This window comes from Leptodactylus fuscus, chromosome 5 (assembly GCF_031893055.1).
Source record: "Leptodactylus fuscus isolate aLepFus1 chromosome 5, aLepFus1.hap2, whole genome shotgun sequence".
In the NCBI taxonomy this organism is placed as follows: Eukaryota; Metazoa; Chordata; class Amphibia; order Anura; family Leptodactylidae; genus Leptodactylus; species Leptodactylus fuscus.
This window is the reverse complement of record NC_134269.1, coordinates 126,965,503-126,993,047: the sequence shown is the minus strand read 5'-3', so window position 1 is coordinate 126,993,047 and position 27,545 is coordinate 126,965,503. Positions and strand designations below refer to the sequence as shown.

Genomic DNA, 27,545 nt, shown 5'->3' with positions numbered 1-27,545 from the left:
TACTTGCATAGCCTTTAGAAAAGCTATTCCACACCTACCTTTTGTATGTAAATCACCTCAGTAGTTTTTGAATGAGCCCATTTATTTATTCATATGCTAATTAGCCTCCAGCGTGCACCCTGGAAGTCTCATTGTGCACCTTCTGCTATTCTCTCCTATGTGTGTGTACAGCACAGGCTGCTGCTGCTGATGACAACTCAGTTTCCTGTTTGCACACACACATAGGAGAGAATAGCAGAGAGGGTGCTCGATGAGACTTCCGGTGCTTGCTGGAAGCTATTTAGCATATGTATAAAAACAGACTCATCCAAAAACCACCGAGGCAATTTACATACTAACGGTAGGTGTGGAATAGCCTTTCTAAAGGCTATGCAAGGATGTGCTTAGTTAAAAATTACTTTCCCCAATCATATAGACCCTTTAAGTAGTGCCAATAGACTTCTCAAAAAAATAGTATCTGATTACCTTATGAGTGGTATGGATTCATACTTTTGGGTCTACACTAGAGATGAGCGAACACTAAAATGTTCGAGGTTCGAAATTCGATTCGCCGCTCACTGTTCGAGTGTTCGAATGGGTTTCGAACCCCATTATAGTCTATGGGGAACATAAACTCGTTAAGGGGGAAACCCAAATCCGTGTCTGGAGGGTCACCAAGTCCACTATGACACCCCAGGAAATGATACCAACACCCTGGAATGACACTGGGACAGCAGGGGAAGCATGTCTGGGGGCATAAAGTCACTTTATTTCATGGAAATCCCTGTCAGTTTGCTATTTTCGCAAGCTAACTTTTCCCCATAGAAATGCATTGGCCAGTGCTGATTGTACAGTACGGAACTCGACCAATCAGCGCTGGCTCTGCTGGAGGAGGCGGAGTCTAAGATCGCTCCACACCAGTCTCCATTCAGGTCCGACCTTAGACTCCGCCTCCTCCGGCAGAGCCAGCGCTGATTGGCCGAAGGCTGGCCAATGCATTCCTATGCGAATGCAGAGACTTAGCAGTGCTGAGTCAGTTTTGCTCAACTACACATCTGATGCACACTCGGCACTGCTACATCAGATGTACTAATCTGAAGTAGCAGAGCCGAGGGTGCACTAGAACCCCTGTGCAAACTCAGTTCACGCTAATAGAATGCATTGGCCAGCGCTGATTGGCCAATGCATTCTATTAGCCCGATGAAGTAGAGCTGAATGTGTGTGCTAAGCACACACATTCAGCACTGCTTCATCACGCCAATACAATGCATTAGCCAGTGCTGATTGGCCAGAGTACGGAACTCGACCAATCAGCGCTGGCTCTGCTGGAGGAGGCGGAGTCTAAGATCGCTCCACACCAGTCTCCATTCAGGTCCGACCTTAGACTCCGCCTCCTCCGGCAGAGCCAGCGCTGATTGGCCGAAGGCTGGCCAATGCATTCCTATGCGAATGCAGAGACTTAGCAGTGCTGAGCCAGTTCTGCTCAACTACACATCTGATGCACACTCGGCACTGCTACATCAGATGTAGCAATCTGATGTAGCAGAGCCGAGGGTGCACTAGAACCACTGTGCAAACTCAGTTCACGCTAATAGAATGCATTGGCCAGCGCTGATTGGACAGAGTACGGAACTCGACCAATCAGCGCTGGCTCTGCTGGAGGAGGCGGAGTCTAAGATCGCTCCACACCAGTCTCCATTCAGGTCCGACCTTAGACTCCGCCTCCTCCAGCAGAGCCAGCGCTGATTGGCCGAATTCCGTACTCTGGCCAATCAGCACTGGCTAATGCATTGTATTGGCGTGATGAAGCAGTGCTGAATGTGTGTGCTTAGCACACACATTCAGCTCTACTTCTTCGGGCTAATAGAATGCATTGGCCAATCAGCGCTGGCCAATGCATTCTATTAGCTTGATGAAGCAGAGTGTGCACAAGGGTTCAAGCGCACCCTCGGCTCTGATGTAGCAGAGCCGAGGGTGCACAAGGTGTAGTTGAGCTAAGCACACACATTCAGCACTGCTTCATCACGCCAATAGAATGCATTGGCCAGCACTGATTGGCCAGAGTACGGAATTCGGCCAATCAGCGCTGGCCAATGCATCCCTATGGGAAAAAGTTTATCTCACAAAAATCACAATTACACACCCGATAGAGCCCCAAAAAGTTATTTTTAATAACATTCCCCCCTAAATAAAGGTTATCCCTATCTATCCCTGCCTGTACAGCTATCCCTGTCTCATAGTCACAAAGTTCACATTCTCATATGACCCGGATTTGAAATCCACTATTCGTCTAAAATGGAGGTCACCTGATTTCGGCAGCCAATGACTTTTTCCAATTTTTTTCAATGCCCCCGGTGTCGTAGTTCCTGTCCCACCTCCCCTGCGCTGTTATTGGTGCAAAAAAGGCACCAGGGAAGGTGGGAGGGGAATCAAATTTTGGCGCACTTTACCACGCGGTGTTCGATTCGATTCGAACATGGCGAACACCCTGATATCCGATCGAACATGTGTTCGATAGAACACTGTTCGCTCATCTCTAGTCTACACCATTATGATTTATGACATGCCTATCTGGCTATGGCTAGAAACTCCTGTTTCTTTGTTTCTATTAAGTTTATTTCTGTTCTTATTAATTATGTAAATTATTTTTAGCATAATAAAAAGTAATACTTCTGAAGCTGAAGTAAAAAAAATATATAAAAATGTAAAATACAAATATAAAATATTAATTATGTTGACTCTAAGCTATGTATATGTCTGATAATTATCATAACTATGTTTTTACTTCCTTGTTTTCTTTTCAAAAGTTAAAAAAAAGTGATTAGCTTTGGCAGAAAAATTTAATGCAATAATTTGTCTTATCTGTACTCCAGGAACAATGGGACTCTTCACATAATGTATTTGAAGATATAACACAGTTAGAATGACAAAACAACAGATTTTCTAATTTGATAGCATTATTTGCTCTTCTACTGAAGACAATATGAACACACATTGATAATTACATTCATAAATATGTAAAAATTCCGCAACTTATTTTTTAATTAGCCCCTACGGCTGTATTTTATTCACTCAACCTACAGTAATAGGTCAGTGTTTGTTAAAGACAGAAATAACGTAAGGTAGTTCTTCATGATTTTTTAATGAATGCAAAAATGTTGAAGGTTGTGTGAGGTGAGTCGCTCGGAGAAAGTCCACTAGAATCAGTTTACTTCTATAGAGGAAATGGCTCTACTTTAGTGTACTTTGTAACAAAGTTAGATTTTCTCAAATCTCACTTGCTACCTGCCGAGCTACGAGTACCTCTAACACTTGAACAACCACTGTTTCCCATCATGCCTAGGAGCAGAGTTATTATGAGTCAAATTCAAGTGCAAGTGTTCACTTTTACCATGCGAGGGTCATTTACATTTTCTATCATTTTTAATCTATGGAGAATATATACTTAAAATGAAATTATTTTAGAATTAAGTGGAGATAAGTGTATATACATGATAAAGGCTGTTAATTTTCTTCTATAAAACTATACAAATAACATTGTAACATATGTTTGGTGGCTATCTTCCAGTTTCATTTTCCTGTATTAATTTCTACCCGCTTCTGGTCTCATTACGCTAGCCAAATGCCTTACATTTCATTTTTCTTATAAGCTCATCCAATTTTCAGAACTTGTGCCAAACAATGCAGTTAAATAGTTGCCTTCACAAAATTTACATTGGTTATTGCTAAAAAGATTATTCATAGTAGTATTCCAGATGGACACCTTCAAGACATTTTCTGTGAAATGCAATGTAGGCAACAGGATTTGATCTACAGTACAAAGACCTCCATGACCAAAGAGGGGTCATGTTCATTAACGGGAGAGATTACATGTTTCCCACCTGTTCAAGAACAATCATTATATTGATTCTTGGAATCCTTGAATTAGAATACACAAATATGTATATTCCTAGAATATACACTTCTGATATTGAAACCAAAGTAAAGTAACTTAAAAACCTGTGGCCATATCATGAGGCCAAAAGGTAGTAATGCTTACCAACTCTCAGTTGAATGAACTTGTCTAAATCAGTATTACAGCGCTAAGTGATCAGTACATAATATATGCGTCATGTTATGTGGATACCCTTCAAATGTGTGAAGTTCTGGTTAGTTTAAACAAAGTATATAGAAGATACATAAATCAGGAAATTCAAGGGAAAGTTATGAATAGCAAACTTTTGACCTGGGGCCCTCCCCCTGACAGCATAGAGTCCTGGACCGCACACAATATAATGTCCCATAGTGATCCCTGCACAAAGTGTAATGTAACATAGTGGACCCTGCTCACAGTATAATGTCCCATAGTGGCCCCTCCACACAGTATAATGTCCCATAGCAGCCCCTGCATACTGTGTAATGTCACATAGCAGCCCCTGATCGCAGTATAATGTCCTATAGAGGCCCCTCCACACGGTATAATTTTCTATAGTCACCTCTCCACACAATATAATGTCCCATAGTGCCCCTGCACACAGTATAATTTTCTATAATGGCCCCTGTACACAGTATAATGTCACATATAGGCCACTCCACACAGTATAATGTCCCAAAGCAGCTCCTGCACACAGTATAATGTCCCATAGTGGCTCTTGCAAACAGTATTATGTTCCATAATGGCCCCTACTGTGTTACTTGAAAATACCACCCATAAACTATTATTATACTGGTGGGGGATCTCTTTAGACCCCCGAGTATAATGACTGGAGGCCCAGAGGAGGTGAAAATCATAAAAACCTGTGTTACTTACCTCCCTGGGTTCCGGCATAACTTCCTGCTGTTTCTGAACCTCTTCAATGATGTCAGAGATGTGAGCATCATTATCCATTGTGATGCCTGCCTGACCCATGTCATGTGTGTGCCATAATTGTAGATGGCTGAAGTTGGCAGGCAGTCATGCCAGAGCCACGGAGAGGTGAATAACAGTGTTCATGTTTTTTCACCTCCCCTGGACATCTGATCATTATACTATGGGGTCTAAAGAGACCTCAAAGTATAATAATAGCAGTTTTGGTTTGGCGTGTTCAGACAGAATGAAACCACCAGGCAATCCCTGTGAGATGAATCTCATGTGGTTCATCCAAAAAATACTGTTGGTGCAGGCCTACAGCCTTACTAATGATCCCCACTCCTGTCCAAGGTCACCTCCTCTTTAGCCCGCCAGCCCTCCATACGTCACATATCACACCACTTTCAGTGACGTTCTGACATTGTTCCTGCATCAGCGACATAATATGAGACACAGGGGCTGATGTTTAAAAAAGTTGAAAAATGCGAAAAAGTGAATAAAGTGAAACCTACAAAGAACATTAAAGATACTATATCACACTGATAGCTGCTGATCAAGATCTTAGGTAATGAAATTCCTTACACTTTACTAAAAGCTTTTATACGGTCTGATAACTTCTATACAATCAATATCACCTTAATTTTAATGGATTTTATGGTCGACGAGGGAAATGCGCATTACAGATAAATGAAGGAACACAGATTCAGGGATAATTTTTGGTCAGATAAGTTAAAAACTGGAAAGTGCTGAATTATTTAGCACATATAGCCCTATGTGTCACAGTTCAAGTACTTGATAGACAAAATATTAAATGAAGTGTACTTGTTCGGAGGATAATTGTGTTTAGCATCCTGAAAGCGGAGCATAATTAAGTTAGTCTGTCATATAAAATGATTGAGGCTTAAATATGTAACAGCTGGTTACCGCAATGTCTGCAGAACTGCAGGGCAGCCTATGGCAAATAGAAGTCACAGAAACACAACCATTGTGTTATGCTAATCAGATCAGTGTAATAAGCAAAGCGAGATAATAACAAAATGTCTAATCCACAACCTTATATAGAAAATGACAATTTTTACATAGTTTATGACTATACAGTGACTCCAGATCTTATTGGCAAACTGCACACATATTCACCAAACATTGCTTGTGCTATTAAGAATCTGATTTTTTTTTTTTTTTTTAACTGTGTTGACTAATAGTCTACAATGTAAAACGGGCTTAATTAGTCCATGAGGGATATGATTTGTTATTCATCATAATTTTCAGTTTTTTAAATGAAATTATTCAGTTTGCCCCTGAGTATTTGACATTTGCTTCAGTTATATAACTTACAATTATTTATTCTAACATAAAACACTTTCTTGTCATGAGCGCTTTGTCAAATGAAAAATGAAAATGTTCAGTAATACAGAAGCCTAGGTATTGTAGCCATGGTATTGGACAGAATGTTTGAATAGGATTCTTGACAATAAATCATTTAGCTGTCTCATAAATATACAGTGAATGAGTAATTTATTAAGCGCACCCTCCTCTTCAACCACATCATGCTAGTATATTTTAGCTTTAATATCAGGGAGCCTGACAATTTATCAGTTTTTGGTCTATGTCATTAAAAATGAGCAAAATTCATATACACTTTCTCGCTTTGACATGGCTGTTGGTGTTAAGTGTGGTGGTCGGGGGCATGACTGAGGGTGCAGTCACATCGGGGCCCAGGAGCCTTAGAGGACCCATAAGCAATGGAATTAGTACTGAGATTGCAGCTTCCATCTGGCCCATAAATCAAGGAGACCCATAGATTACCTTAACCACACTAAGGATTAGAGATGAGCGAACAGTAAAATGTTCGAGGTTCGATATTCGTTTCGAGTAGTCCCTCAATATTCGACTCCTCGAATCGAATATCGAACCCTATTATAGTCTATGGGGGGAAATTGCTCGTTTCAGGGGTAGGCAACATTCGATCAAATTATACTTACCAAGTCCACAAGTGAGGGTCGGGCTGGATCCTCCGAGAAGTCTTCTCCTTGCACCATCCCCGCGGCATCTTCCGGCTTTGAATTCACTCTGCCAGGCATCGGGCCTGGGCAGAGCCGACTGCGCATGCCCGCACTACAAACGAACATGCACAGTCGGCTCTGCCCAAGCCCGATGCCTGGCAGAGTGAATTCAGAGCCGGACGCCGCCGCGTGGGAAGCTGCACTGAGAAGACTTCTAAAGGTATGAGAAGAACCAGCGTTAATTGGCCGACTGTATAGCATTCGGCCAATCAATGCTGGTTCTGCATTGAACTTTTACATTCGAATAGCGAGTGGTATTCGATCAAGTACGAGTATTTCGAATACCATAGTATTCGATCGAATACCTACTCGTTTGACTACTTAATACCTGCAACCACCACAATCAAGAATTCATTGTTGGGATGAGGTAGGGCCCCCGGATAAAAGATTGCACTGGGGGCCCACAAGACTTGGTTACGTCACTGGTGCTGGTAATAGTATCAGCTAAAAACTAAACCTCCATAGCTTTATGCCCATTTGCAAAAGTACTGAAACCAACCAAAGACAGATAGGGAAGGGTCTTTGTGGTTACCTGAGCAATAGGTAAACATAATAACACAGTGATAAGAAGTCTTAGCCCCTTTCCCAGATTCTACCCTGATTCTTCCATATAGTGGAGACTTTCCACTCAGGGGGGTGTTCACACTTGTGCCCATGTCCACCCACTGGATCTCCATCCTATTCCCCAAATAAACTGGACTGGGGATCGCTTCCCAGTGGTCAGTTTGAAAACCCATTCATTTGAATGGATTTTAAAAGTAAACCGCCGGTGTCCATATGCAGCCTCTCTGCAGTGAAACAGTTTTTTTCAGCTGGATGCAAATTCCTGCATGTCTGACTTTGTGTCTGTGCAAAAAAAAAACGGTTTCCCCATGGAGAGGCTTGGTACGGACACTGGTGGTTTGCTTTTAAAACTCATTCAAATGAATGGGTCTTAAACTGACTGTCGGGAAGCCGTTCCCGGTCCAGTTTCTCTTGGGAATAGGATGAAGATCCAGTGGGCGGACATGGACGCAAGTGTGAACACCCCCTTTCACAGCCTGAGGATGGAATTCTCCATAATGTCACACTTTCATTTAATATACAAGATCACTTTCTGTCTAATTTCATTGATAAGTATTTAAATGATCTACATGTACTGCATAATGCGTAATGCATAAAGTGTCATGTCACTATCCAATTGAATTTTACTCCGTATTCAGTCTTTATCTATTTTTTTTGCTTGCAATGGTATTGGACACATTTTACTTACGCGAACAATACAAAGATACAACACAAAGTAATTATATAGAATATTGTAAACTTAAATGAGAATGTGGCACTTTGGATGTACAGTCATAGCCCTCACCATGTTATCTGTAGGTGTGTTATTTTGTGTGAAATAGCAAGTCGGCAGTAGGATTTTCTCTCCCAGGGTGGAACAGTAGGAGGAGATGACTATCCACTGGTCTATGGTATAACCTCTGTAAGCAATATTATAAACCACATATTAAATCACACGGCCTTTGTTATTACCAGTCAATGACCACTATTTTTTTTAAATAATATCTTATTTAAAAAAAAAAAAAAAAAACAAAGATGTGAGGTTAACAGGTGACCCTGTACTAGGGGTTAATACCAAGACTGTGTTCTGCAAATCATGTGTACCTGGCTTATGCAGTAGCACACTGTAGGCATGTCATCTCTCTCCCCCCACAGCTGACATTTAAACACTTCATGTCCTCATGCACTTGCAGTTTTATATACCACTAGAAATCTGACAGTGTGCTGAATTCAGCGCACTGTTGGCTTTCCCATTATGTGCCCGGGGCTAGAGATATCGGTGCTGTTAATATTGGCACAGATATCTCCCCACTGTTAGAAGAGCGTTCCTCACAAACTAGCATCATCGCTGGGTGGTAAAGAACACCTACTTTGACAGCGTTCCTCACAGTCCAGGGATGATGCTGAGCTATGAGGAATGCCCTTCTGGTAGTGGAGACATATCAGTGCTTAAATTAAAGGCACCTTTATCTTCTCCACTAGGGCACATAATGGGAAAGCCGCTGAATTCAGCTCACTGTCAACTATCTAGAGGTTTATAAAACTGTATATGTATGAGGACATGAAAGGTCCTCCTTAAAGAGGAGGCCTGTGGTAGGCCTCAACATGAAATAAAAGTTAAATTTTAAACTATCCATCGTGACCTCATCAATCACCGTTCCTGAATGAACCTGGCTATCTTTTTCTGTTGTGGTAGAAAGGGGAGACCAAACAAAAATTGTCAAGGCACTCTTCTAGTACATGAATGAACCTGACTTCATTTTATATTGGCTACACCTATACATTTTTGCTGATCAATACATTTATAGAATCATAGTCATTATTTTTTGCCTTTTCAATAATACTGTTATTAGTACCAATAATATTGTAAATGTCTATTTTAGTGTTTGGTAGACAATAATATTGATACATACAGACATTGTATTAGAATATTCAGGTTCTTATGTCGTATAATATATTTTTTTCAAAGCTTTGTTTACTGTTATAATAAATTGTAAATGACTCTCATGCTAATGCAATAGTGTTTCTATGCAATTACAGTCACTACTTCTACAATACCTTAGCGCTGTCTGATTTTATCATTAAATCCTATAATCTCATTTCTTTTTGGAGATGATATCTCTAAATGCTAACATTCTCATTCATGCCAGCATAAATAGAATCTGCCTTTGCTTTTATCTAGTAATAAAGAATTCCATCAGATTACATAAAGTATAAGGTATGATATTAATGACACATTTTTTAGTCAAGCTTTCTATAACCTGATGTTGATAGAAGAGTTCCAAAAATAAAAAGGACAACTGGGGAATGTAAAAGGATCGCTATCTAAGAGGGGTTTTCTGGGCAAAAAAAAAAATCATTTTTCAGAAAAGGTCTGTTAGAGCTATTACTAGGTGCAACCAAATACCTTTAGCAGTGTTTTGAGTGATTTCTGGGTTTCTCTGGGAGCTCCTGTCATCGTATGCATTTGTTTACATGATGCCATGTGAGCTGACTCACAGTACCTCCCTCTTTAATTCCCTCACACTCTCTCCCTGTTTCCCTAGCTAGCTCGCCCACTACTAGCCCTTCCCAAGTAACTAATTCAACTCACCCCCAACTCCATCATACTTACCTGTCTTCATGTCCAGATCTTCTGGGCATGAGACATCACTTCCTTCTGGGGGGGCCAACTCCTCCTCTTCTTGACATCTGCCAATGTCCACGCAATAGAGCTGCAGTGCCAGCATGCGCTGTAGCCAGCACTTTGGCTATGTTGCTCAGGCATAGGTGGCTGGAAGATGTCAAGAAGAAGAGGGGTACAGAAGGAAGTGATGTCCTGTGCGCAGAAGATACGGACAGGAAGACAAGTAAGTATCTAGAAAACGGAAAACATAAGGTAAAAACCCCAACAAACTAGAGTAATCAGCTTGCACTGTCTTATAGCATTCAACAGAGCAGAGGTGCACAGAGCTCTATCCAAGGAAATGTTTAGCAGCATTATATTAAAAAATGACGTTCAGAATAAGTAAAACTATGGCACTTGTCATCTGTGTACAAAAGCAGTTTATGCCATGTAAAGCAGGTACATCAACAAGGGGTATCAGGTTACAGCAATGTCGTGTGTTTCACAAGCCCAAGTGTGAAAAGTCTATGACTTATAGAACCTATGTTAGCAGCTGTAGTTCATTGATATTTATGGGTATTTGTTTGGGTTAAGGTGTGGACTTTCACATGGCTATTGCAACGCCTTGATTCATTTGTTTTTCAGCCATTCTGTTGTAAAGTAGATTTGCCTGTGTGCTTGGTATTCTTGTTCTGTTATATAACCAGTATTCGAACAAATAGTGTCATTAAGGTCCCGTTCACACGGGGAGCGGAAGGGTGGATTTTGGCACCGAGAGTGACACGGGGAGCTGCGTCACTCTCGGGCCAAAATACGCCTAGCACAACTGTCGCAGCTTCTCACTCTGGAGTAGGCTCAAATGAATGGGACGGCTCAGGAGGTTGCTGCCGCGGGCGGATGCCATGGCTCAACAAGCCAAGGAATCTGCCTGAAGAAAGGGCAGCTCGCAAGCGGTCTACATAAACCACCATTGTGAGGAGGCGGACTATGACATGGATTCTGCGCCATAATCCACCCCCTCTGTGCCCGTGTGAACTAGCCCTAAATATGTATGTATGTATTTGTGCAAACACTAGACAAGTAGTTTGTAAGCATATACTGTAGGATACAATTTATGTCCAATCAAAAAAGGCCATGCTGGTCCAAATCTAACACAGCCAACATAATGTAGCACTCAGAAATATAAAGCACAGCCTGTGAGCCTTACTGGTCCATGTGTCTAGTGTGGGCAGAAGTTCAGTGGTGTATACACTCCGGTTCCTGTTATTTTATTGTTGCATGATAAAAAATAGTTCTTTTTTTTTTTTTGTTTTTTTTTTTTGTTTTGACAATAGTCTTCCTTCCTATAGTGATTCCTTTTTTGAATTTTTAGCATGACCAGGTTTCAGCCAAGCTTGGGCTTCTGGTTAGATGGCCCTCTATTTGGCTCTGGTAAACTTTGGTATACAAAGGAGTCCATGGTTGACTAAATAACTACAAGGTGCACAGATCCTGTGGCTGCTAAACAAGCAGAGATGTTTGTGCTCATATACTGTGTTATTGTCAAACATGCCGCTGTGCATTATGGCCAAACCTCACCACTCTGCTCTGATCTGTCCAAAGGACATTATTCCAGAAGTCTTTTGGTTTGTTGTAAGTTGCAGATGCCATGCTGCCTAGTTAGGCCCGGTTCACATCTGAGTTTGGCATTCCATCTGGGGAGTCCACTTGTGGATCCTTGAACAGAAACCTATACGCATTAAAAAGCGGTTAGCTATGTAACCACATGGACCCCATAGACTATAATTGGGTCCATGTGGTGTTCGCACGAATCATGCAGAGAGAAAAGTACAGCAAGTGGCACTTTTCTCTCTGCATTTTTTTGTGTGGAGGCCACACAGACCCCATTATAGTATATGGGGTCCTTGTGGTTTCTTAGCTAACTGGTTTTTAATACGTTTAAGTTTCCATTTGGGGGTCCCCAGGCGGACACCCCGAATGGAATATTGAATACAGATGTGGACTGAGCCTTAGAAAGAAGAGATTTTCTCCTGGCAATCTTTCCAAAGAAGACATACATGTTCAGTCTTTTTCTAATTGTATTATCAGGAACTTGAACATTTAACAAGATGTCTGAGGATATCTTTGAGATTTTTTTGAGCCTTGCAATGTCGACTGTCTTGTAAGTTTTCCACTTTTAAATAATCTTTCTCAGAGATGTTTTTTATTGGCTTATTTATTTTTAATTCTGTATGTCCTGATATGTAAAATTATAGCATTCAAAGGGGTGTACTTTGTCTTTCTCCTGAAGAGTTAATTTGCGATTCACCTTCCTCAGTGATGAAAAGCTGACATTTGCTTGCTGTTAGTGGGAAAACAATAGCTATTTCGGAATGACAGGCTGAAATCATGATGACCCACCAATGAAAATAAATCACTACCAGCTTCAAATTAATACTTGTTCTTGGGTCCTTGTGAATACATTGTTAGGTAGACATGATGACTATCTGTGAAATTCAAGTGTTGTTCAGCTTAAATGACAAGAAGAAAAACAGATCTGAAGACAGGCAAGCACAAAAGTATAGAGATATACATCGCCGCTTGCTAACCTGACAGGTTGGATCTGGCTTACTCCCTTAAAGACTGCCAGTCTTAGCACAATGTGAACACAAACTGCTGTAAAAATAGGTCATGACATTGACTTTGATGTACAGTATTATACTGGTTGGAGATCTGCCCAAGTAATACATTTGCAAACCATGCTTTAAATACTAATTGAGTGAAGGTCTTGTTGTCATTTTTCTTGTATACTAAGAATGCAAGGAATATTTTAATTGCAACTTAAGGCTGTGGGCCCCAAGTGGTGTAAAAATGCCGTAGTTTGTCCGCCACAGAAATGCTGTGGAAAACCTACAGAGTTTTACAGTCCTTGCAAAGTTTAAAGCAAAAAGTCAGCAGAGGAAAACTCCGTAGACTTTCTATTAAAAAAACGCTGCAGGAAAATCCATTGCGTTTCAACCATGGTTTTTCCTACAGCGTTTTATAGCTGCAGTCCGCTACATGGAGCGTTAGCCTAAAGAGGATTTGCAATGGAGTTAGTCCTAATGAGAAAAGACTAGTGACTCCAATACCAACGGTGTCCATATGGTGACGTTTTAGGCTTGGGACGCAGTAAAAACCACTGGTTTTTACAATACATGTGATGCATTTCTGCTGCATTTCTTCCATAGTATTTTTAGCTGCATTTAGTTGCATGAAGTCTTTGGTAGGGTTCACATTACCATTGGATTCTGTTCAGAAGGTGTCTGTTTAAAAACAAAACAACAAAAAAACGGACACCTATCATAACAGACTCAAACAGACAGTAACTGATGGCTATCAGTTACTGTACGTTAGAAGTCCTTTGCCCATAGACTTCAATGTTAAAACAATAACGGACACTTGCTTTCCATTTTTTCAAACGGACAGTCCTGCATTAAGGATTTTTTGTCCACTTGAAAAAATTGACATGGGTGTAAACGGACACAAACTGGACACTAATGGACACAACATAAAATCTCATTGAAATGAATGGACATTCTGACGGTTCAGCTAGTGTCCGTTGCTAAAATCTTGTTCGTACAATAGCCAAAGACACTGCAGACGGAATCAAAAGGTAGTGTGAATGCCCCCTTAGCCTAATGGTGGGAATTTATTGAGAGTTAGCAATACTATGCCCTCTCATTCCACTGATAATCAGCCCATTTTAAAGGCCTGAAAATGTTTGCATGGTGGGGGATGGGCATAATCTTCCTAGGGCACAAGGGCCACGGCAGCCGGCAGGCTATATCCACCCTTGCACTCTTGAAATGAAATACTTAGTAATATCTCCAATTATTACAATATTGTATGTTATGACCTTTTTCAAATGAGTTTGTTTACCAAGCAGAAGATACCGACTAGTAACCGCAAAATTAATACTGGCACCTATTGCTGCCTCTTTATTGGAGCCACTACACATTATATAGAGATTATATATATATATATATATATATATATATATATATATATATATATATATACTGTAAAACAGCATACAGAAATGGCACAGTGTATTGAGTACAAAGCTCTGATAACATCTTACTTATTATATTGTCTGCATATGATATTGATTGCACAAGGCAAATATCTGAACATTGTAGGAATAAAGATATCATAATGTAAAAAAAATCTGCAGAGCTAACCTTGATATATTACTGAAGATGAAGGAGAAAAGCCTGATAAATGCCAACCATACCCTACCAGCATTTACCAGGCTTTGACCTTGTTAACAAAGCATCAAATTCTAAAACCGTCAGGCATTTTTATAAAATGTTTAGACAGTGAATAAAGCCTGCTGAGCCCAATGAAAGATCGGACATGCATTGATTGTCTATAAATGTTGCAGAGCATGTTCATTTTGGCTCAGTGCTATGTGAAGTAATGCAAATGTAGTAAATACAGGCTAACTATAGACACATGATAAATACAATTTATAGCTATAATATAATAAGGGCAGAGAAGTGAGATGTATCCGATGTGCATATTCCATCTGAAACACTGATTTTTGTCATCTTTGCATAAAAAGTATGGAGATCCTTGTTGAACTTTGTAGCCATGCACTAAATGTAATTTTTTAACCCCTTAGGCTAAGGCCCCATGGGGCATCCCGCAGTGAAAAAGCATTGCGGGAAAATCCAAGGCAGCAACACATCGTGGTTCTTCCCAAAGCGCTTTAGACAGAAATGTTGCAGAAGTTTCCTCTGCGGACCTTCTGTTACAATTATACATATGGGGAAACTGCTGGCGTTTCCTTGGGCATAAATTGACTTGCTGCGATTTCCAAAACTGTACGGGTTTTAGAAATCGTGGCAGGTCCGCACAGCAGTTTTTACTGCAAAGTGGCCATGGGATTCACTAGAATGCCATCCACTTTGCCCTGACTGTAAAACACCGCGGTTTTTCCAAAGGGATTTCTGCCGCGGCCAAATCACAGAGTTTACTTCCCAATGGGCCCGGGTCTTAAAGGGTTATTTTCATCTCAGCAAACCGCTGACAAAATGGGAATAACTGCTTTTAAGTCCCAACCACCAGGGTGGAATTTACCTAAACAGGTGAACAGTACTGCTTTAGGCTAAGGCCCCATGAAATGTCCGCATCAAAAAAGCTCTGCGGGAAAAAATGCGGCGGCAATGCATTATTTCCACAGCGCTTTACACAGAAAGTTCACAGAGCTTTCCTCCGCACTGTAAACTGTACTGTATTTTCCAACAACAGGAAGCCACTGTGTCGAGTTATGCGGACAGGAAAGTAGATTGTGAATTACTTTTCTCTCTGCATGTTTCGTGCGGAAAGCACACGGACCCCATTATAGTCTATGGGGTCCGTTTGCTTTCACTGCACTCCGCTTGCCAACGCATTAGATAGACCATTGCGGACTCCCCCGAACGGATTACCGACACAGATGTGAATGAGGCCTAAGGCTACAGTAGCAGACAACAGTGAAAAAGAGCAACAGGAGAAACTGTGGCGTAAACGCTTCACATTTTTTTTCACAACAATTTTCACAGAAAGTCCTCAAAGGAACTCTAGGGACTTTTTGCTTCAATTACATCTATAGGCATTCTGTTGGCATTTCCATAGGTATAATTGACATGCTGTGATTTCCAAACACACAATGGTTTTGGAAATCACAGCATTTCCAATGCGCATATCATATTTTTTTTGCAATTTGTAGATGTTAGTCCATAGAATCCCATCCACTTTGCAGGGACTGTAAGTCATGTGGCTTGCAAAAAAAATAACTGTGTCAGAATCAATGGAGCTGCAACTATTGACAAACGTAAAGAGTTGGTGAAGGCGGTGAAAGGTTCTTTTTCATCTTAAACAAATGTAAATGTGATGCAGTCCCAATTTTTCTGTGTTTACAATTATTAAATTTGATGGAAAGTTTTTTATATGTCCTCTCCCAGTAAACAATTGTTTTTATTTCCTGGCACTATTCGTAATTGGCTTGTGATGAAAAATATAGAGTATGACATTAATTACAGCTTTCATTGATAAATGTATTTTACATGAATATCTTAAAGTGCTATCCTTGCCCATAGTAATCAACCAAATTAATTTGAAATTTTTTAACTGGTTATGGAAATATTTTTTTTCTAAGTACTTCCAAAATACTGTTTAGCTATAAATATATCTCATAACTGTATATATTACAATTTTACTAATCACTTTCACTAATGAATGAATTCATAAGTCATCTATCAGTTTCAAGCTATAAGTAGAAATGTTGTGTTGCCAATGTTTTCTTGTTTGAGTTTCCTGTTCAAGAGCTATATTTTCTAGAAATAACACAATGAAGGCTGAATTACTGTAATATAGATTCCCATTAGAGCCTAAAGTAACTCTTTTCCAATATTATATGATTCATTTAGGCCTACAAATTTATATAGAAAGACTTTTCAAAGTTCCTACTGACAAGATAAAATAAACACAACACCGCACAAATCCTTGTGCCGTACTGTCAGACCAAAAAACAACCAGAGATAAATAAGTAAGTATATGCTCACCTCTAGGTGCTGTGATCAGGTCTCAACACCTCAAACTGCAGATATATTATTAGTTTGTCTTTTCCAGGGTAGCCATTGGATCACCATCACAAATGTGAAGGACATCAGAAATTCTCCAGAAGGACCAAGCGAATGGTTCTGAAGATGTCCTGGTGAGTGCAGATGCTTTATTCCTTTGGTCCTTCTGGAGAATTTTCAAAATTCCTGACACCCCAACCTATATTGGAGAATATTTTTTGCACTATAATGTCTAGAGCGTGATGTCAAATGATAATATTAAATTACAGTATTTGTAAAAGCAATAACTTTATCTAATACTTCTGAATAGTCTGAAGTCATCTAAATTGTATATAGTTTTAATATTTAAATTAATATGTACATTCTGTCTGTTGTATTATATATCCCTTAGATATATCTCATAATATGGCAGCTGGTTGCTTTGTGTAACAATGATCAATTCCAGACAGAAAGAATTGCTTAATTATTAAAAAATATATATTTTTGATTGTTAGATTATTATTATTATTATTATTATTATTATTATTATTATTATTATTATTATTATTATTATTAATTCTTCTTCTTCTTCTTCTTCTTCTTATTATTATTATTATTATTATTATTATTATTATTATTAATAAACATCCATGAGAATGATTTCTGGACCATTTTGTATATAAAGCATAAAGGCAGCAGGATATGGACTGTGTAATGATAATCCTCTAATGTGGATGGATTGTGCTAAAAAGGACTTACTCATAAGTATTAGAGTGAGAATGGTCATGAAATTTCAAATATTCTAAATTCCAAATCCTATTCTTGACCCTCTATAATCCGTGTTCTTTAAGATACAGTGAGGATTGTGGTAATATATAAATAGGGTAATATCTAGGATCTCATTTTGTGACTCAGAGCTTTAGGTCCATGTAGGGCATGACCTACAGAGTAATGTTTTAAATTGACTTTGGCAGTACGCAATATGAATAGGAGGATAAATGAAAGTCAGCATTGTATTTCCCTTTTTCCTTTCCTTTACTGTGTTCTATTTAGAAGTAGTAAAGTATTGTAAGCATGTACAATGAAATATAGTAAATAGGAAAAATGGAGACCTATCAGTTAACTCATTAGTAATAATGTCACTATTAGAACAGCAAGAGAGAAATTAAGAATAGAGATGAGCGAACAGCGTTCGACCGAGTACATGTTCAATCGGATATCAGGCTGTTCAAGATGTTCGATTCCAGTCAAACACCAGGTGGCAAACTCAATAAAAATTTGATTCCCCTCCCACATTCACTGGCGCTTTTTTTTGCACCAATAACTGCGCAGGGGAGGTGGGACAGGAACTACGACAATGGAGGCATTGAAAAGAAATCAGAAAAAGTAATTGGCTGGCTAATTCAGGTGACCTCCAATTCATACGAATAGTGGATTTACTATCCGGGTCATATCAGACTGTGAAGTATGTGACTGTGAGACAGGGATAGATGTACAGGCAGGGTTAGCTAGGGATCACCTTTATTTAGGGGGGAATGTTACTCACCCAGCTCTTTGGGGCGCTATCTGGTCGGGATCCCTGTCAGCTTGCGATATGAGCGAGCTGACTTTTTCCCATAGGAATGCATTGACCAGTGTTGATTGGCCGAATGCCATACATAATACAGCATTTGGCCAATCAACGCTGGTTCTGCCAGAGGAGGCGGAGTCTAACATCGGTCCACAGCAGTCTCCACTCTGGTCCGATCTCAGATGTAGCTGCATTGAGCACCCGCTGACTGTGTGCTGAACCCTGCTACATCTCAGATGTAGCAGAACTGGCTGTGACTGGAGTATAAGACATGATGTAACAGCAGAATAGTGACTGCAGCTCTAGATGTGACTGGAGTATAAGACATAATGTAACAGCAGAATAGTGACTGCAGCTCTAGATGTGACTGGAGTATAAGCCATGATGTACAGCAGAAAAGTGACTGCAGCTCTAGATGTGACTGGAGTATAAGACATAATGTAACAGCAGAATAGTGACTGCAGCTCCAGAGGTGACTGGAGTATAAGACATGATGTACAGGAGAATAGTGACTGCAGCTCTGGAGAGTGGAGACTGCTGTGGACCGATCTTAGACTCTGCCTCCTCATAGACGAGCCTCCGGCAGAACCAGTGTTGATTGGCCGAATGCTGTACTCTTTATGGCATTCGGCCAATCAACGCTGGTCAATGCATTCTTGAAAAAGTCAGCTCCGGCATATCACAAGTTGACAGGGATCCCGACATAATACAGTGACTTGGGCATGTTAGATGCCCTCAGACATGCTTCCCCTGCTGTCCCAGTTACATTCCAGGGTGTTAGCATCATTTCCTGGGGTGTCATAGTGGACTTGGTGACGTAATAATTGGTGTACCGAGCAACTCCTCGCTGTCACTTCCTATGGTAGTGGGTAGTTGTTGACAGCCTGACGACTTGTATTCCTGGAGACAACAGCAGCAGTAGAAATATCCAGCACCCCCTCGGGGAGAAACAACTAGGAAAAACACTTGACCGATGGATGGACACTGCGCTACTCCAGAGGCGTTCAATTAACATGCACTTTATTGGAATTTCTTACACACGACGCATTCAAAACAGCGTTTCGGGGATTACGCCTTTCTCAAGTGCATAACCAGTACACACACGTTATCCTTACAGGTGTTTTGATGGTGAATTCCTGTAGGGGCTCGTGATATGTATTAAAGTGCATCTACTCTGCACTTTAATACATATCATGAGCCCCTACAGGAATTCACCATCAAAACACCTGTAAGGATAACGTGTGTGTACTGGTTATACACTTGAGAAAGGGGTAATCCCCGAAACGCTATTTCGAATGCGTCGTGTGTAAGAAATTCCAATAAAGTGCATGTTAATTCAACGCCTCTGGAGTAGTGCAGTGTCCATCCATTGGCCAAGTGTTTTTTCATACTGGACTTGGTGACCCTCCTGAGTCGAATAGTGGTTTCCACCTTAACGAGTATTTTTTCCCCCTAGACTATAATGGGGTTCGATAATCGATCAAACAGTCAAGTATTGAGTGGCTACTCGAATCAAATTTCGAACAGAACATTTCACTGTTTGCTCATCTCTAATAAAGAACATTCTATGTAGGCTGTATTTCTATCTGCCTTAAGATTAATTAATTGTAGAAATTTGTTTAAACGGAGTCTCATTGGTAAAATTCATTTTTAAGTAAACACATTTCTGTATAGACTTTAAAAAGGTTATTCTACTGCTGTCTTTATATTTTTAAGAGTCAGATCGCACTCTTGCCTTTGAAATCTCGGGCATGCGCAATATTGTTATAATTCACTATAGAACTGAGTATACTGAGCAGTATGCTTAGTTCTCCAGCAGGCTACACCAAAATTACCATTGGACATGCGCAATACCTCTCTGAATGGAGCAGAACTGCGCATGCCTGAGTTTTCAACTGCAGGAGCACGATCTGGGTGGACCAACATCCAGGGAGGAGGAGGCAGATGGAGCACAAACAGTGGAGGTATGACGTGGGGCGTGCTCGGAGGCCCTGAGGAACGCCCAGGGTCCACTGTGGGGTTGATTAGCATAAACGTTTATAGGGATTTATAATGAAATGGCGGGGAGTCTTAAAAATATAAAGGTAGCAGTAGAATAGAATATAAAAGAGTTTTACCAATGAGAGACTCCCTTTAACTATATCATTTCCCTTATTTTCATACAAATGTATTCATTGTAAAGATATTATAATTTGTGAAACTTCTAAATCCTGTAATTCAGTAAGTCCATACCAATGAATACACTTCACAAGAATAACAGATGGTAACTATTCTTACTTAGCATAGGTATTGAAAATAAGGGTAGACTTATAAGTGAACATTATAATATATTACGGCAACTGACATTTTGTTAAAATCCTGCTTCCGCTTTGCTCATTATTTTCACACTTGAATATATAGGACGCCCACAGATTCACTGACCATTCACTTTGATGTGCCATTAAATATTAAACTGCTTTGCAGCTATAAGATAAATGTGTATTATAGAAACTATTTGGCAGTTGACTTCAAATTCAAAGATAGTAAAAACATACAACAAAATAATTGAAATTTTGTTTGTAGTCATCTCTCTCTATACTGTATGAAATACATAAAATGACATTACAAGTGAGCAAATCTCAAGAAATTGGTTCTACTGTAATTTACCAAGAAGTAATATATATTGAAATTAGGTTTCAGCTAGTTGACTGTGGCTATGTGCTTTTATTTTACTATTGGAAATAATTATTGGAACATAATATTGACATGTTAATACAAAATGTATATATTTATTTATTTATTTCTTAAAACCAGATTGTAAAAATATAACACTTTTTTCAATTTTTTTTTTTTTTAAATCTATTTTCTGTACATGATTATGAGAGTAGCCATCTTGCCTGAGCTTTTCCTTTGCTCTGTAAACAGTATCTAGTATAATGAGTTATACAGCATAGCCATGAAAATTGGCAGCAATAATCTGGAACCAACTAATTGAGATCTATGGTAGAATTTTCTAGGTTTGTAAAGTGCAGAGAAAGGCAGTGTATCAGATGTTACATTGACAGACGAGCAAATTTTTAAAAAAATTCAATTTGGCAACTTCGCTAAGTTTTCTGATACTATTTGATCTGAATTAATTTGTGACAAAACATGTTAACCCCTTCCTGATATCCACCCTAATAGTACAAAGCTGTCAGGAAGGACTTCCCGCAAACCACGTGGAAGCATGGAACACACACAGAAACTGTGTGTGCACCCTGCTTTGCGAGTATCCACTGTATGTAACTGCTGACACTGTCCTCTAAAACCCCTGGTCGGAGCTGAGCTCCGATTGTGGTTGCAGGGGGTACCGAGGGAGACATTTAGCATGATAGAACCCCAGAGATGCCGTGGTCATATTTTACTTAGGCATCCAGGTGGTTAACCCCCGATCGGAGCTGTGCGTTTAGGAAATCCGAATTCTATGTTTCCTAAATTTCAGATCGAATTCCACTTTGTCAGTTTCGATTTGCTCATCTTTATTTTTTTTTATTTTATTTTATTTTTTTAATGTAGATTGTGAGCCTCACATAGAGCTCACAATGTACATTTTTCCCTATCAGTATGTTTTTGGAGTATGGGATGGAAATCCATGCAAACACGGGGAGAACATACAAACTCCTTGCAGATGTTTTTTTTGCCCTTGGCGGGATTTGAACCGAGGACTCCAGCGCTGCAAGGCTGCAGTGCTAACCACTGAGCCACCATGTGGCCCCCTTATTTGCTCATCTTTAGTTACATTATTTAATGCCAGAAGTAGTTGAAATGATGGTTGCTATGTGATGTTACCTATAGAGCTGTTATCATCTATTGTAATATAGAAGTATTTTGTACTATTGTTCTGCTATCTTGTCTTATCATGTCTCTCATATGAATAAGGTGACTACTAGAAAACCCTGACAGAATTGGTGTCAGTCTATCATTAGACTTAATGGCTGGAAAGAAAACACAATGTAGTACTTTTTTAAAAAAAAATCAGATAGTGACATAGGAAATTTAAATATACTATATATAGAATGAGTTGTCTCTAAGGGAGGTGCGCTTACCGCTGGGCGTGAATGTAAGGCAGAGCCGGTGCAAGGGCGGCACATGGATTTAATCCCTGTGCCGTCCGTGCACCAGCCGTGTTCCCTGCGACCCATTCATTCAGTGAATAGAAGATGCAGAAGCAGGGCTGCAAAATTGGACAGAAATGGGACCTGTTCCATATTTTCTGGACTAGACAGTCAGCCCACACATGGGACCATGTAATTCATAGCCATGTATACAGACCCATAGAAATGAACGGGTCAGTGTGCTACCCCGGAAAACCTGGATGGCACACTGATATTTCACACTGTCGTCTGCAAGGGACTTTAAGGGGATTCCTCCACTTCACACCACTGATTATTTAGAGTAGTCATATGTTGCCTTTTTTGCTTTGAAAACAAATGGTATCACTTGTAACAGGATCCCTTTCTGTCACTCAGGAAGTCTGAAATGGATCATGTGACAAGACCTGAGTAAGACTGAATCCCCACATGACGTAAGCATTGCCATACCAGAAACACTGCAGCAAAAAACAAAGTGTTTTCCAGTCCCAGCAAAGTGGATTCTATTGAATCCCATCCACACATTGCAGAAAAATATTTGCAGCAGAAAAGTATTTGCGGCAGAAATACTGCAATTTCCAAAACTATTGCATTTTTGGGAATCGCAGCATGTCATTTATACCTATGGAAAAGCTGGAATTTTCCATGTAGGTATAATGGAATCAGAAAAACAAACAAAAAAAAAACGCTACTGAAATACCTGCAATGCATTTTCGCCACAGTTTTTCCTGCATCACTTTTTTTATGTGGTGTCTTAGTCTAGGAGTTACAAACTATCACATATCTGCTCAGAGTGGCTGACTCATTTGATGCTATACCTTCCATGACTACATAGAAGAAAAAAGTGCTTTCCTCCAATCAACATATAATTTTTATACACTGTCTGCCAATAAGTATTTGGACATCCATGCAAATGAAGTTATCTGTATCTGTGATGTACGTCACGCCTTCCGCCCTTAAATAGGAAACAGCATTAGGCATTGGCATTAGTCGCATGCAAGATGCCATGAAGTGCAGCGTTGTCCGATTTCGAGAAAGGGGTAATTGTGGGTACCATAGAAATGGTCGATCCTTAAGGCACATAGCAAGTGAACTGAATTACCCAAAATCATCAGTAGCCTATGTGATTATGAAGTGGAAGGTGAACGATGATTGTCAGAATGTGCCCAGATTTGGCAGACCCCCAAAACTGGGAGATAGAGACCGATGGGTGCTGGTCAGAGAAACCGCATCCAACCGATGGCTCACATATACCAGGAGTTTCAACAGGCATACGGGAGTATTGTGTTGATCAATACCATCCGTAAGGAAGTATCTGCTGGGTTCTACCAACTATTGAATATGAATAAATGTTGTTTTTCTTTTCTACCACAGGTGTCCAAATACTTATTGCTAAACAGTGTATTTTTGTCTTTTTTTTTTAAATTAAGTAATATGTATTTCATTAAAAATACTAAAATTAAAATTCTGTTTATTCTATAACAATAACTATAATATTAGCCCAGTCTATTCAATTGAGGCACATGCCAAATTCTGTTTCCAATAGATTTTGCTTACACTGTGTTTAGTAGGTTTTTTCTTGCTTTAAAAGTACTTGAACTTTTTTTTATTATTCTTGTGCCTACTGGATGCAAACATGTCGGACATGAACCAGCACAATTCCTGTTAAAAATCCTTGATTTATTTATTCTGTGTCATAAACTTGCCACCTTCATAAGCATTCCAGGCCACTGTGGCCCATTTTCTTAGCTCATGTTGCTAGCTGAACTGTGACTGATAACCAGAGTGACATGAATTACATAAGTATGTAGAAGTTGTTATGGTCGCGATGAGAATCCTAACAAGGAATTTCAGCTCAAAAGATTTGCTTTGCATGCTATATATGAGTACTGTACACATAAATAATGTACTAAAATGGTGTGGTTCTTCTTTTACACGTAATAGGAGATGTCTGAGTAATACTTAATCATTTTTGATAGTGGTACTTGAACCTTCAATGACTTTTCTATAGTTTTTCTACACAACAGTAACTTTGCAAGTGATTACTGAGTACCATTGAATCTGAGCAAATATAATGAACAATAGATTGAATGGTGGAGGAGAAATTTTCTTAGATCTTTCACCTTATAGAGTTCTTACATCCGTTTTTCTTACAGAAGACTTAGGTCAAAGGCAGTACAAAATTACATGTTTGGTGCAAAATATGTGAGTAAATGAAACTAGGTATTTGTTGCTACCAAGTATCAGTCATTATCATTGACAAACTAAGCATCAAATTTTGAGTTTAAAGAGGATCATTTACCACCTCTGACAAGTCCATCGTGCATCATGTAATAGATGCTGCTCCACTGATTCTGGCACAGTTGAAATTTTTTCTCTAGCCCTCACCATTCCCAAGCAAACAGTGCTGTTAGTTTTGGTGCCATATGTGCTTTTAAGGCTATGTACTGTCAGTTGGGTGATGTAAAGCACTGTCCACCTCTGAATAGACCTCTGAATCATGCCCCAAGCCTACTTCTATCTGACACTGCCCACCTCACAGTACAGAGCCTAAGTAGCACATCAGGTACCACAATTAACCACATTGATTGCTTGGGAACAGTGAGGGCTAGAGAGAAAAATCAACAGCACTGGAATCACCTATTAACAGATGCTAAAAACTAGAGTTGATGATAAAAGAGAATCTACTAGGTCCAAAATGCCTCCCAGTACAATAATTGTGCCATGTAGGGAATGGAGACACAACACACATAGCACACAGGCATACCTGGTGTGGTGTTGTTGTTGTGGCCACATAATCTTTTCTAGAATAGATATACAATTCAATCTCTAATTTCTTTGCACTTTGGCAAAAGTGCAAGGAAGATTATCTCTTTTTCACTTCATCAGTTTGCAGTCACAGAGATATATTTCTGTTCCTATAAAACACCACTACAAGGCATTATTATTGGTTTGAGAGGCATTTTGGGCTCAGACTCATTTTATAATATATTAAATTAAGAAATTTACCTCTTTAAATTATTTTTTTTTTATATTTATTGAATATACTTTAGCGCAATATAGGCAGGAGATATTACAGATTTCTTGGTACTTACCCTTTCTGCTGATTGTGCTGTTCCAAAAAATATTGGAATAAAAGCTAACCAAATGATGCAGGTTGTGTACATTGTAAATCCGATGGGTTTGGCTTCATTGAAGGTTTCTGGTACTCCTCTAGTTTTAATGGCATAAATAGTACATGTAACCATCAGTAAAATACTGTATCCCAGTGAACAGATTAAAGAAAGTTCTGAAATGTCACACTTAAGAACACCTCGGGCATTCTCGGGGTCAGGTGTTCTTTGTTCTCCATAGTCTACTATGATATGGGGAGGATCTACTATAAACCATATGAAAACTCCAAGCAACTGAACGGATATAAGGCTGAAAGTAATGACTAGCTGAGAAGCTGGGCTAATACACTTTGGGGCAGTCACAGATTTCTTTCCTTGCTCAAATATTCGATGAATCCTGTTGGTTTTTGTGAGCAATGCAGCATAGCTGAAGCACATGCCGAGCCCCAAGAATATACGTCTCAGAGAACAAACTACCATGTCAGGAGTTCCAATCATTAAAAATGTGATTGCATAACACAAAAAAATCCCAGTCAGTAACACATAGCTCAGCTCACGCCCAGATGCTCTCACAATGGGCGTATCGTTGTATCGTACAAATGTGACAATTACGAATGTTGTCGCCACTATTCCCAAAATGGCTATGAAGACAGGGACAACAGCCCAAGGAGAGTGCCATTCAAGTTTGATAATAGGGATTAGTGCGCAGCCAGTGCGGTTGGTGTTTGGTTTTTGATCTAAAGGACATAGTTCACAGGTCAACTCGTCTGCCTGGTAATGATAGCCTTCACATCTCTCACAATTCCAACAGCAAGGGACTCCTTTTACAGTTTTCTTTCGTTCTCCAGGTTTGCACGGCAGGCTACAAACAGATGCTGGCTGTGTATGTTCTCTGCTTGTCCACTGCATGTCTTCCACCTGTAAGAATAAAACATTTATAACTATGGTTTCTGATTCATTCACATTTCTAAACTAAAAATTCAACAAATAAAATCAGTTATTACATATTTTACTGATATTTAAATTTTATTTTTGGATGTTATTGTAGAAAGTAATGGTTATATTATATACAATATTACATACATTATTGTATTTATATAATTATTATTTTTAAAGTGCCATTTTGTGGAGAAAAAAAAAAGTTATTTTTTTGTACAATGAAAAGTTATACAATTTTCCAATAAACTTTTTGTATACATTCCTCACAGATTTCTAGATCCCTTGCTGTCACTCATTGCTTGCTTCCAGCGGATAAAAATCAACTCATGCTCATTTTGATGGATAGTAAGCTTACCTTTAGCAACCAGTGCCAGGCAGCTGCTGCCAAGGCAAATAAAATTGTGGGATTTAAGATGCTCAAGACAAGAACATAGATATGCCTTTATAAAAAAAAAAACATTAGTACAACTATACAAAGATTATTGTGTACAATTTTGGACCACGATGTACAGGAAGGCGATAACTGAACTAGAGAGAGTGCAGAGAAAAAAGAATTAGGAATAATAATAGGGGAATTGGTTATTGGTTATTCAATAAGTATGAGGAGACCTAATCACAATGTACAATTCCATGAACACACAGTAGAAAAATCTTTTACTAAAATGATGATTTGCAGCTCCCATTGTTGCTGAGCTGTATGACTGCCCCTCTTATTGGGAAGGGTGTTTGTGACTTTCATTATTATGAAGCTGTGTTTATGACCACCACTGTTATGGGGGTCTATGGTTTTCACTGTTAGGCTACCTTCACATGGAGTAACGCCGAGCTTGTAAAAATCCTCATTCACAGCCGTACACGTGAGCGCTGTGGAAGCCTCCCGAACCCTTCCCATTCACTTCAATGGGAGCGCTCGTAAATCCGGCATTACAACTGCTCCCATTGAAGTGAATGGGAAGGGTTCGGGAGCCTTCCGTGCGTGTACGGCTGTGAATGAAGCCCTGCGTTACTCCGTGTGAAGGCAGCCTTAAAGAGGAAATATACAATATGATTGTCACTTATGTGGGTTATTTAACCAGTGGAACCTTTCATTTTGAATATTAAACTGCAGCATGTAACTGTATTCTCGAAATTAGGCTACTAGATGTGAGCCTGTCTATGGTTAGCTTGGTGGGTAGCCACCCTGAGTGGGCAAGGGAAGCAAGACTCTCGGGATTTCTTTATTAGTTCCTC

The 27,545-nt window shown here is 39.6% G+C and overlaps 1 protein-coding gene across 1 annotated transcript in view; it reads right to left on the bottom strand.

Annotated features, from left to right (window-relative positions):
* Positions 1-27,545, bottom strand: part of GRM8 (glutamate metabotropic receptor 8) — a 744,367-nt gene that overhangs the window by 33,283 nt on the left and 683,539 nt on the right. The window contains exon 8 of the mRNA XM_075274172.1: positions 25,359-26,294. Coding sequence (XP_075130273.1) covers positions 25,359-26,294 — 936 coding nt within the window. The remainder of the gene's footprint in view (positions 1-25,358; positions 26,295-27,545) is intronic.